This window comes from Micropterus dolomieu, linkage group LG02, assembly GCF_021292245.1.
Source record: "Micropterus dolomieu isolate WLL.071019.BEF.003 ecotype Adirondacks linkage group LG02, ASM2129224v1, whole genome shotgun sequence".
Lineage (NCBI taxonomy): Eukaryota > Metazoa > Chordata > Actinopteri > Centrarchiformes > Centrarchidae > Micropterus > Micropterus dolomieu.
In genome coordinates this window covers 15,737,359-15,750,350 of record NC_060151.1, presented here as the reverse complement: position 1 = coordinate 15,750,350, position 12,992 = coordinate 15,737,359, and the positions used below count along the sequence as shown (strand labels likewise).

Below are 12,992 nucleotides of genomic sequence, written 5' to 3'. Positions count from 1 at the left end.
CAATCCTTAATTCACTGCTCTGAGATGAGAAAAGAAACAGCTGTTGTCTTGCTCTCCTCACAGAAGGTTTTCACACACAGCCAGACCGGCTGTATAAACAGAACAGTGAAGCTTGGAGTACAACACAGGCGTGTGTGACGTTATTCTCTAAGGACGTTGTTACTCCACTATGTCTTTACACAGCTAATAGTTGTCGGCTGCTATATTAATGTAATGTTTAGAATCTCATATACAGAACCTTTAACGCAGAGTTAGCCAGTTCAACATCACTCTTTACTTTCTTTTCATACCCTGTTTATAGCAAATATCATTCATGGTCCAGTGCTGGAAAATGAGTTACTGATTTCATCACGGTTACCTGAGGTGGTTTACCCAAGTGCATACAATTAATCAGTGTTCTTACACGGTGCCACCGCACTCTAAAGCAGATGATACACGGGGCAACTTTTTGAGCAATGTTGCTGGGCAATGTTGCTGGTGGCAAGACCGACTATGTTTTGAATGAACAGCGGCGGGGTGGGCAGGTGGCGGAGTGGTGTGGGAAGGGGATTACGGCAGTAATCTTTACTCATTACCACTGATGGCAGCATTGCCCAGCACCATTGCTCTAAAAGTTGCTGTGTGTATCATCAGCTTAACAGTGACTCTACAGAAGGAAAACTTAGAGTTTAATCTCAAAGCTGCAACCCTGAGGGCACAGCAGTCTCAGATCTTACATAACCTTCCTGCCATCAATCCAGTCAGGCTGCCTGTTTGCTTGCGTGTGTGTGTGTGTGTGTGTGTGTGTGTGTGAATGTTTAAGGGTTTGTGTATTCTGTCTACAACCTGCCTGGCAAAGTCAAAGAGAGAGCAGTTATATCACGAATATGTAGGTTTGGTGCAGCTTTAACTTTCTATGAGGACTTTGATTTTTCAATTCAGCTTTCAATTCGGTTTTGTTTATTTATCATAACGCAAAGAAAACTACTTGATAGAAACAAAAAGTGGTGGCCAGAAATCACTTTCTCCAGTTATGTAAACTTGAATTCCAGCATGTTAACATGCTGTAAACCAGAGCTGAAGAAAATAATTAGGGCCCGAGCATAAAACATGCGAAATACCTATTGGAACTGAAGGATTTTTTTTTTCTTCTGCAAAGTAATCTAATTTTAAACATAATTCAAAAACACATTTCAATCATCATTTCAATTCAGGCGGGGTGAAAAATTTCGTAGTTTATGGGTCTCGCACATGGCTGTGGCAAAATGGCTTGGTAGCGCCCCCTACAGAGCAACTCCCGGCCGAAGTTTCACCTACATGTACGAAATTTCTGTGGTACGTGTATCATATTCAGACGTACAAAAAAGTGTCTTTGAGCGATTCCCCACACCCAACAGGAAGTTGGCCATTTTGGATTTAATGTCATTTTTGGTGATTTACACACTTCACACTTTAACAAACTCCTCCTAGGGAATTAATCAGATCGACTTAAAATTTTCGCTGTGTACTCTAAACCCACTGACAAAAGTTGAGAGAGAGAAACTGAAAGCATTCTTATTCCTTTCTCCATTGTATCTCTGCCACTCCTTCACCTTCTTCTGTTTCCTCTTTCCTTGTGTTTTCACTCGCCACTGTACTCCTATATCTGATTTAATGTCAGGTATGAGGATTTAGACACCCGACAGACACAGAGACGGGCTGGCAAACAGACAGGGTGTCAGGGTTTAGACGCAGGAGTTTATAGCAGCGGATGATTCACCATACATCCTAGACACTTCGAAAACTAGAGAAAGATCAGTCAGTGAGCAGAGCCGGGATTTAATAAAAAAAAAATAACAACAAAAACAATCCTGATCTGACTGTCAAACAATTTTGAAAAGTTTAGTGTCTGACACGCAAGAGCCTTGATACATATCTCAATCTTTGTTAATCTTGTGTACAAAGAGGGAAAAGTGTGATTTATTTTTGGAAGAAATGTGTAGTGTGTTTTGTTTGTTTATTTTTCTCCTTTGTCTTATCTCTCTGTTGCCAACCCTTGCTCTTACTTACCTATAGTTCTCAGAATAAACAGAGGTTGTCCATAGCAACAAGCTTGCTGCAGTGTAGACAGATGTAAAATGATTAAGGTGTGTGTGTGTGTGTGTGTGTGTGTCAAAATAGGATTTCACACTCCCCCTTTTTCCCCTCTCATCCACTTGTTAGAAGAAATTATGCCACCCACTTCTACAGTTCTGGAAAAGGTGTTGACACTCTCTCTTTCTCGGTCTCTCCTTTAATTATTTTCCATTCAAATGATCTTTACTGGCCTGAAATGCTACAGTATTTCTTACTAAAACAAAACACAAGAAAGGATAAATAGAATTAAAAGTACTTTAAATGCATGTGATACATCATAAATAATTCCAAGGGTAGTAATGAAATTATAATTACCCTGTAGAACATCTCAGTTAGCTAAATGAATGCAAATGATGAATACATGTTTGGAGATCTGGAGCCCGATCCATAAAACTCTGTAGTGTCACAACTAAAACTGTGAGTTCTAAATCTGCACATATGCATAGTTCTGTTGTTGTTATTGTGGAACTGGGCACAGTTCCTTAAACACATGCTTGCATATCGATACTTGTGCCCGCTCCATCTCTCATTAGACCTGCCAATGAGAAGAACGGCAAAGAAGTGATATCTCAACTAGAGCTCAACTGATTCTAATAATTGAGAATTTAAATTGGCATTTATCTGCTGTTAATAAACAGCGATACCAATTTAGCTCATATCTGCCGATAATATCGACGCACCAATTTATCGGTCAGGTTCTAAATTTAGCCATTATTATTAAATGTCAGAAAGATGATCAGTGATTGATTTAGAGAGCTCAATTTGCAACATACTTTACAAACTTCTTCATAATTCAGGATGCAATTAAAAGAGCATTAACAGAAAAACGCTGGCTCCAATGTACGTAAAAACAATGATAAAATTGTTCACTCATTAGCAATTTAAATTAAGTTTATGAATGTGCCTCTGACATTTTACAGAACGCTGTGTAGGCTACAAAAATGATAACACAATTGGCAAACAACCTAAACAATGTTTTACTGTAAGGGTAACGCCTCTCACCATATCCACCTTATCATATCATGTGTGGGAAATGGTGTATACTTGCTTGTGTATCTAGCGCATCTAACACTTATTTTCATTGTTGATTAATCTGTTGATTATTTTACTCAATTAATCAATTAGTTGTTTGGACTACAAAATGTCCCATGAGTTTACCCAAAGCACAAAGTGACTTCCTCAAATGTTTTAAAAAATCACATTTAAGAAGCTGGAATCAGAGAATTTTGCCTTTTTTTCCCCCCCTCTAAAGAATTACTCACAGATTAATTGAGTATCATTAGCTGGCGACCAAACCTTTCCCCACCCCCACGTCCTTGTGAAAACAAATTCTGCAAATGTTTATTGCACATTGACGATTGATATAAAGTTAGTTTGTATCAGAAATACCACTGTTTTTTCATACACACAATAGAGTCAAATGCTTTCTGCAAGTCATCAAAGCAAGAGTATACTTTAGATTCGTTTTTAAATAACATTAGTTTCATTTAAAGTTTGCAGTATGTGACTGGTCTATTGTACGAGTTTCAACCCAGTCTAACTTTGGTGTTATACATTTTGTTTTTTTAGATACTTAGTATTCGTGAGTTGATTTTACTGCAGTCAAACTTGCTCTTGTATAGCAGGTTGAGATTATGGGATGTTCAGGTGAATGCAAACACCTGGGACAGCGAGGTCACTGGAAAAAACAGATGCAGGAAAAGAGATATAAAGGGAGAGCAACTGGGCAGTAATGTGGAGAGTGCTGTTTCTGCTGTAATGTGTGTAGGTGTGTATGTCTGCATCATACATTTGCATCTGCTTGTTTGCTGACATGTAGCCACAAAGGTAAGCCTGTTATCATAATGTTTGGTGTTGAGCGAGAGATCATCAACCGTAAATTGATGTGTTCATGTAAGGACATCCTAGCATTGGAGAGACACAGATTCTCTTTCGGGCAAGCAGACAGACAGCAGTGTTTGGACGGTTTGCGCTTGAGGGGAAAAATGAATTAACCAGTGGTGGATTAGACTTGGACTGGAAAATCAAATTAATAGATATATATGATTGTAGATATTAAAGAGATCACTACCTTGGTAGATTAGCAAAGTCTTTATCATCCCATGGTATATATCATTACTGCACTTATTTTGTGTTGTTTGTTATCCTCTCTGACTGTTTTTATAGAAATAAAACACTCAGAGGAACAGTTACACAAACATTTTGATTAAGTAATTAACTCGGAAGTTAATGATCTTATTTATTTTTACACCCTATTGTGACACTAAAATTAATTTCGTTGAACTTCAGAACATTCTCCTTCTAAATGTCTACCACATATCCATGCACAATATGTTTCTGGGTATAGGTTAACAGAGTAGATCTGAACTTTCCACACACAAAAAAGCACTTAACCCACCACAGCTTCCTGGTAAATAAAGCCCTCAGAAAAGGACCGTTGTAAGAGCTGAATAGAGAGAGGGTGTGTGCCATTGTATAAACAACCGTTACAGGCGTGTCAAATCCAGCTAGTGGGATAAGAATTTTGGATCTCAAGTGTAGCTCTGACAAGGTGTCGGGGATAAAACGTTAAAGAACGTTAAAGAAGCTTTACGTGAACGATTGGTTTCACCATACAAACACGCCTCTAGGGGCCTGGCAACAATCCTAAGTTAATACTACATTTAAAGATCAATGTGTAAGAATTTTAGAGAGTGTGAAGAAGTACAAGCATACACCTTCTGAATTTAAGTTTCTCTCTTTCACCAAACTAAGACCAGCTTAATTGCCTTTTTAATTCATCATAAAAGACACTTCATTCAAACTTTACAGAAACTAAATAAAACTGACCAAAACCTTTTTGTGGTTAGTTTTCCACTGTTTTTTAACAATTGCCAGCTCTGGTTTGGTTGAAATAAACCCTTAATTCACAGAGTAGATATTTTGGCTCAACACGCTGTCACTGCCTCTCTGATGGCCGACCTTACTCTCGCTCTTCCTCTTGATGCCACCGTGTCTTCATAGTCCTGGTCTTACTAATGGCAGTTAGCAGTAATTATGGCCTGATATGTGAAATGCTGCCCACTTTTTTCTGGAATATGAATTCGACAGGTGGAGAGTAGTCTCAATTCTTACACATTGTACCCTTTTTTTTTTTTTTTTCTTTTTTTCTTTTTTTAAATACAATACATTATGGTTACTACTTTTTTCTGAAACCGTTGTTATCTGTTTAGTTCACTCATATTTACATTTTATCATCTGAAATGTGTCTGTATGAAGCTTACATTCATTCATGTAAACAACATAATTTCAAATAAACAAAGATAATAAAAATGATCAAATAAGTTTAAAAAAAAGTTCATAGTCATAGATTAAGTGACTTCAGAAAGACACTTTCATGTACATGCACAAGGGCACACACTAGTGTAAGATTCTTTCAGTAGCCTTTTGACATTTTTATAATCCCAGGTTTTCAGTGTAGATAAGATCCCCCTCCCTACAACTGCTGCGCCCTGACCCCCCTTTCCTTCTGTTGCACTATCCTTTCACTAAACACTAAATGCAATCTGTCAAAACAGTAACCCCTGGTCTGGCCCCTGCAAGAGAGAGATTAGGATATTGAGAAAGGAGCCCTACTCCTTAATATCATTTGTTCTTGTTGGGGTTTGGGTACTGATTGTCAGTGAAAGCGACTAGATGGCTGCAAACCATGTGGCCGGGAAGATAAGACAAGATGATCTATTTTAGTTTGTTGGACAGTGGATAACAAAAGGCAAACCAATCCATTTAAATAGGATTCTTTTGTTATTATAATGTATAATGTTGTTATAATGTTTTTTGTCAGTGCCTGGAAACGTTGACAAGCCGTCAGATGGACATGCAGTTGTTCATTGCAGACGGCTGTAAGGAGGCGCTGCTGGAGGAGAAGAGACGCTTTTGTTTCCTGGTGGACAAACACTGCTTGTTCTCCTACCAGATAGCCTCCTTCCATGACAAGGTACAAGACACTCCTTCTACTCCTTATGTTGGAATTTAAGTTGCAACGGTGGTGAAAAGCTATATGTCACCAAGATTTTTAACTGTTCGGATCTTGAAGTACATCAGATTATACCTTACGGAGAAAACCTTCAACAAATATACTCAAATCAAAACACCAGCCAGAATAACTTATTCTAAAACCCACAATCTCAGGAATCTCAATGCATAGTGTTACCATAGTGATGAACATTCTTCTGCACTGTTTCTACTGATTACTCATGTGTTCTTTAAATATCTTTTCTTATGTGCCTGCTGAACAGGCCAGGGACATACTGACGGAAAAGCTGAGCAGCTGGCAGGACCAGTGCAACGATGCCACCGACATGCCCGAGAGCGTCTTGACGATGATCGAGCAACTGCGCACGGCCGTCCCCGTCACACCTCTGCCCTCTCCCTCCCCGTCACGGCACAGTGTGGTATGAGCAGAGGGATAAAGGGACTATTAAAGACGTGTTCACGAGCTAGATATGTTGCCGCCTTGTATCAAAGTGCATTTTTTCTTTTGTGTGGTAGAACACGGTATCTGATCTGAAAGATGATGTGATTAGATTTAAGAGTACCTGACTGTACAGGTTTGCATATTAATGAAGCGTGAATATTCGTATGCTGAAATACAATTTTTTTTTTTAGTTTTTTTTTTTTACAAGATTATGTATGCATTAATTACATTTATTAAGCAAAATGTAGTTTAATATTCACATAAATGTTACCCCTTATCTTCTCTCATGACTACTGCAACAATAATAAGTGGAAATGGCTCTTTTTTTAGATCTTACACTATGTTGGATCATGCACTATATTCATGCATCTTGCTAAATATGCTTTATAGATTTATGTTTAGATTTTGATGAGGCCAAAATACTATCCCCAGCTGTATTGGTGACTCAGTCTAATAATATACTTATAATATCAACAGTGCTGGCCTAACATTATCATTAATGTTCTTGTGGCAGAACATCTCTGCTCCTCCGGCCCCACCTCTGAAGGCTCAGACCAGTCCTCTGGTTAGCATGTTCACCCAGGAGAACAGCACCCCCAGTGTAACCACCACTACCAACAACATCCCAGGTATTATTGCATGGAATATGGCATTGTTTTTTTTATTTGGCACCTCCCTCTGTGACTTTGCGGCTTCCTCTGGCCTGAAAAAGTAGTATCTACTTAACTTGGGTTTGGTTGTGTCACTTTTTTTCTTTGCAGTTTCACTGCCCATTCATTGCTATAAAAATCAATTTCAGGAAGAAATGGTTGAATCAAATGTTTATTATAAATGATTGTTAGTTTGTAGCCATCCTAGTGGCAATGTAAGTCTGTCGTTTGGTCTGGTTATCAACAATCATTAAATGGGTTGCCATGAAATATGTTATTCAAGGTCCCTACAGGATACAATAAATTCTGATGACTGACTTTTCCTTTGGCACCACCATGAGGCTGACATTTTGGTTTATATTGAGTTGGATTGCCATTCTATCGACTATGATCCGCTAAACTTTCATCTAGCGGCTAGATAGCTAGACTTTATTTAAGTACAGAGAGAGCCATTAGAATGGTTTCACTCTTCATCTTTACCTTTCTTCCTTCCTCCCTTCTAGACCACGGGAACAGCGAGGAGAACAATTTTGCCAGGTCTGTGTCTGTCGCCACAGGCCTCAACAATATAGTGAATAGGCCACGTGTGCGCACCGTTTTCCCCCACGCCGCCGGCAACAACAGCACACTGCTTAGCTTTGACGAGGGAGACATCATCATCCTCCTCATCCCCGACGAGAGAGACGGGTGGATGTACGGCGAACTGGAGAAGAATGGAAAGTGAGTGGAATCGCACATGTTCCTTTTGTCTAGAACAAATATTTGTTACTAAAGACTAAAATTCCACAAATATGTGAAGGCATGGGCACTCGCTGTGCTGTACATAAGGACACATATGTGCATACGCTCACAATTAATGTATACCTCATTAACCTTATATTTCAATGACTATTAACAATATATTATTCTGTTTTATGTGTGAATTTATTATAATCACCACCAACTTATTACCATGTTTGTCATGCATCCTGCTACCGGTCATGTGATTGATATGAGTTGGACTGCACTGTCCTAACTGGCCAGATGGTCTCTTGCCTGATTGTTATGCTAACCACGTACACGCAAGCACACAGCTCTAGGCTTGCAGAGTGCTGCCTGAGCTGGAACACTCGCTGATAAGGAAATCAAAGTAAAGTATGGCCTGAGGGTGGGATGTACGATAGCGGACTGGAGCGAGGCAGAGAGTGAAGTTTAGAGTACCACCTGCTCTCACACAGACAGGCACCAGGTCCGCTCTCCCCAGGTCTCTGATGTGTAGGGATTTGATCTGAAGCCCTTGGAAGTGTGTTTTTGAATTTGAAATTACCTGACAAATATATCCAAAGAACTGATCAAGGGCAGAAAGGAATCATTTCTGAGTGGCTTTCAAAATTGAAGCTGCCGCAAAGTAAAACTTTGGTCTTGCTGCCTCACCGCTGTGAGCAAGGCGAGCTAGAGTGCCTAAAGGCTAAAGTGTATATCATCATGTTTATCAGAGCATAGCACCTGACAAGATAGACTGTGTCCTGCAGGTTTGGCTTTGATGCATTTGAGTCTCTGGCTGAGTTTCTCCCTTTGTCTTATATCATCTTTGAAAGAGTATCCCGGCAACACATGCCTGGCAACACCTAGGCTGATTCAGATACCCACACACACTATTGATGAGGAATAAATGTCAGCAAGACAGAGATACATTGAATCACAATGAGCTGCTAATAAATACTAACCCATCGCAACATTTGACCAAAAATCTGACTTGGAGACTTTATTATTATCATGGTCACTTTCCCTAAACAGATTTAATCCCACCGTCTTATTATTGAAACAGGCTTGTTACAGTTTTGCTTGCCTCTCCGGGGAAAGTCAGTGAGGTAGCGTGAACACCCCTGGCTAGCATTACTAGTGAGCTTTCCTTGAGCAAGGTTTTTATTAATGCCAAGTTGTAGGAGTGAACCTGTTCAATGGCCATCAGAAACATTAGTGAAAGAATCCTTCCCCAAATAAATAAAAGCTCTTATTAATATGAGTGTGACTGAGTGAGGAGTACTTTTTTATCGCAGGTACACGAAGGAAACGCCTGTTCTCCAGGCCAAATGTGTAAATATTAACATTTATCCACATGGAGAAGCTGACCAGCTACACGCTGATTACGAACATTCTTGTACCATAAGAGCACACAGTCCTTGGTCTGAGCTAGCTCTTTCTCACTTTTTCTAAACCTTTTCATTCTATCCTTTTTAAATGCTTTTTTCAAGCAGAAATAAAAAAAAATATTTAATCAGATAAAGGTGAGAAATCATTGGAGCAAAGTCCCCTTAATTTAATTTAATCATTCGACTAGCTTCATCACGTTGTTCTTGCTATGTTTTTCAACTCCATAATGAAGTCAAGTTTATTTTGATATGTGTGTGGGCAAGAACAAATGGCTATTTGAATTCCCTTGCTGAGGTCACTAGAAACCTTGTTTGTGAAATCTGACTGAGACACTTACTTTTTTTTTTTTAAACCGATGGCAAAGATTTATTCAAGATCCAAGCAAACACTCTAGTTGTGTGTCAGCTCAGCAGGTCTGAGATAAGACCTTGAACACAAGACCTTAGAAAAGATGGAAAAGAATCACTCTCCAACCAATAGGGAAGAATTGTTTAAGATGTAATCCATCAAAATAAAGGGAAAGGGCATTTGAAATGAATCAGAAGGAGCTTTATTGCCAAGTGTTTTACACATACAAGGAATTTGCTTTGGTGATAAGGTGCTACACGCAGACAAACATACAGATGACATAAATAAATGTAGAAATATATCTACATGGCATCCGTTCATCAGCATGTGTTTTCTGTAATGAATTCCAGCATTTTGCTACCATAGTTACCGTAAGCATACATCCACACAGCATATACAATAGAGAAAACTGTAATATCTCTTTGGTATCTCAATAATACTCGATGTGGGGACAAAAAAGAAGCCCATCTGTCTGTCTGTGTCTTCTGGTTAAGAGACGGAGGAAGCAACTGAGTTGAGGACCGACCCACTTATTTCGAGAAACTTTCAGATTCCCGTTCAATGAGAGCTGATGCGGAGGCCTCTGATGTAATCATCTCTAACCTGGCTTCTCTCTCTTTTGTCGCTGTTTTTGCAGGAGGGGCTGGTTCCCTTCATCTTACTGCCGTGCATTCTCCGAACCTCTCGTGAATAACAACGGGTAAGGAGACTCCACGTTCCAGCCCCCACACACACACACACACACACACACACACACACACACACACACACACACACACACACACACACACACACACACACACACACACACACACACACACACACACACACACACACACACACACACACACACACCAGCAGGTTTCATGTTGCAGCCAGCTGTATTGTTGGCAGTGTTTGCTCTAGTTACGCCTGTTAATAGTGATAACCTTTCTAATCCTATGAGGGACTCTCCCAGCCTTTGATTCCTGTTGTGCTGGAGTCATATTCTGCTTTCAATCTTTCTCAATAATTTAGCCAAATTAAACCTTTTTCTGTATGTGTTGTTACGTGACATAACTCATGATTCATTTAATTATCTTTTGCTCATATAAATATTATGAAATGAATCTAAAATTGGATATTTCAGACAAGCTCAGCAAAATATCAGGAAACAGGATGTTGTGTGCTGATGAATAGATTTTGCTGCTGACGAGAGAGAGAGAGAGAGAGGGAAGGTTCAGAGAGTTTTCTTCAAAGAGACTAATCCCTGTTGGATTCATTTATTAGCTCTTAATGTGCTCCACCTCCCACAGAGAGGCTGCCAGCCAACTGCTGCAAGTCATGGAAACAGGAAGCTTAAGCTATAACCAGTGCCAGGGGACACAACAAGACAAATGTACATCCTTGTCCTTTTGTCCTGATGAGGACCCTCCACTGACCATATTTAATCTGTACCACATCAGGCCTATAAACCTAACATCTACTTTAAGATTAACTTGAATCAAATTCAGTAAACCTAAACCCAAGATAAGGCCCTCAAACAGCCCTCCAAGATAGAAATACAGGAGCACACACACATGCCAAGACACTCAAGTCCTGTAATTAGTTTGATTAAGTGACCTTTTCTCTTCCCCTCTTTTACCGTCTCCCTTCTTCACTCCGCTCCTCCAGGCTGCATGTCGAAGTGTCCTTGGGCGAGATACTGAACCCCGAATTGCCCCTGGTGGCTGTTCCGCTAGTATATGAATGTGTGTGAATGGTGAATGCGATGTAGTGTAAAAGCGCTTTGAGAGAAGATTAGAAAGGCGCTATACAAATACAGAACATTTACAATTTATTTCTTTTCTTTCATATATCTGCGTCCCCTCATCTCTCACATCTTCCCTCCTGCTACTCTACAGTGTGTCTGCTGCCCCCGCCCGCAGTAAAAGTGTGGTCAACCTCCACCACCAGGACTCAGAGACGGACGAGGCGACCATGGTGCTCCCCCCTGCGGACTACTGTGACACCCCGCAACGCAACGCCATCAACAACAAAATCTTGTCCACCAGCACCGTCACCACACATAACAACCACCAGCACTCCCCCACACCCTCTGCAGCCTCTGATCTCCACACGGTCAGTCAGTGGGCTGGCGATTTGGTTAATGTACATGCATCTCACATTTTCTCAGTTTTGGCAAGAGTTTAAGCCAAGTGTTAAATGCTTCAGTAAGCCTAGTACAGTTAATCCCTGCCTTTAAATATGATTGTTCTGAGAAATGTAATTGTAATCGGCCCAGTTGACCTTCCGTCAAGCCCTGCCGTAATGTCGTGATAGGACTCTCACCTGATACCTGCTATAGCATGGCTACTGTACCCTGCAGCCTTATCCTGACTGCTGATGACTGTGTGTGTTTGTGTGCGTGCAGGTGGTGTCAGATGAGCTTGGTATGTCTTGGAAACCTGACCACACTGATACACTCTGTGTCAGCTGACATACATAATAAAAAAAATAAAGAAAATCTATTATAGGGACTCAGGGGCAGTTTAAAACTGAGTGTGAGTAGGTAAAACTTCTAAGGCATGTGTGATATCTCAGACATTCTTGGTATTTTCATTCTCTGCATGTACAAACAATACTGATTTAAGCCTATTTTCTTGATACTTGGCTTTAGTCTAATATTTATTTGCAAGATCAGCACACTGTCTTGTAGAAAAAAACTGTAATACTACAAATCAAATATTTTGAGAAGCAGAGATTGTCCTGCTCAGCATGAGGCAGAGGTGGTACAAAATGTTGAAAATGAGTATGGCTCATTAACTAAGATATTGCTGACTTTCGTTATGTGAGGTTTAGGTTGCTCAAACTGCAGAAGACACATTGATTAAGCACTTTACCTGTTTAAAAACCTCCATCAGGTGCATTGGGAACTTTAAATTGTTAAACTTTCAGCTCTATGTAGGGTATCCAAAAATCACCATAAAAGCCACCTTAGATGATGATGGACAGAGAAACTCTGTTTTTGTGGGAAAAAATGTTTTAGATTAGCGCCAGCTTTACTCCAAGTTTTTCCTCTCTCCCAAATTGCTGTCAGAGGACTCTGTTCATCCTCACATGTTTGTAGGAGATGAATACAGAAGCTGAGCCAGGGTACAGCTGTAAAGAAGATACCTTTGATACAATAATCCCCAGTGTACTGATAACGAGTCTCTGGGAGTCTCTTCTCCAGTAAGCGGCAGTAATATTGGGATAGAGCAGAGTCAGCCTGAAGTCTCCTCACATAAAGATGAATCAAGCGTTCTGTATTTCAGCAGATGGTTTTGAATATGTTGATCATTCCCCAACAT

At 40.0% G+C, this 12,992-nt stretch overlaps 1 protein-coding gene across 1 annotated transcript in view; it reads left to right on the top strand.

Annotated features, from left to right (window-relative positions):
* The window catches only part of baiap2l1b (BAR/IMD domain containing adaptor protein 2 like 1b), a 32,198-nt gene that overhangs the window by 15,644 nt on the left and 3,562 nt on the right, over window positions 1-12,992 (top strand). Inside the window, exons 7-12 of the mRNA XM_046028385.1 lie at window positions 5,918-6,070; window positions 6,372-6,527; window positions 7,065-7,179; window positions 7,704-7,920; window positions 10,319-10,381; window positions 11,565-11,781. Of these exons, the coding sequence (XP_045884341.1) occupies window positions 5,918-6,070; window positions 6,372-6,527; window positions 7,065-7,179; window positions 7,704-7,920; window positions 10,319-10,381; window positions 11,565-11,781 (921 nt within the window). The remainder of the gene's footprint in view (window positions 1-5,917; window positions 6,071-6,371; window positions 6,528-7,064; window positions 7,180-7,703; window positions 7,921-10,318; window positions 10,382-11,564; window positions 11,782-12,992) is intronic.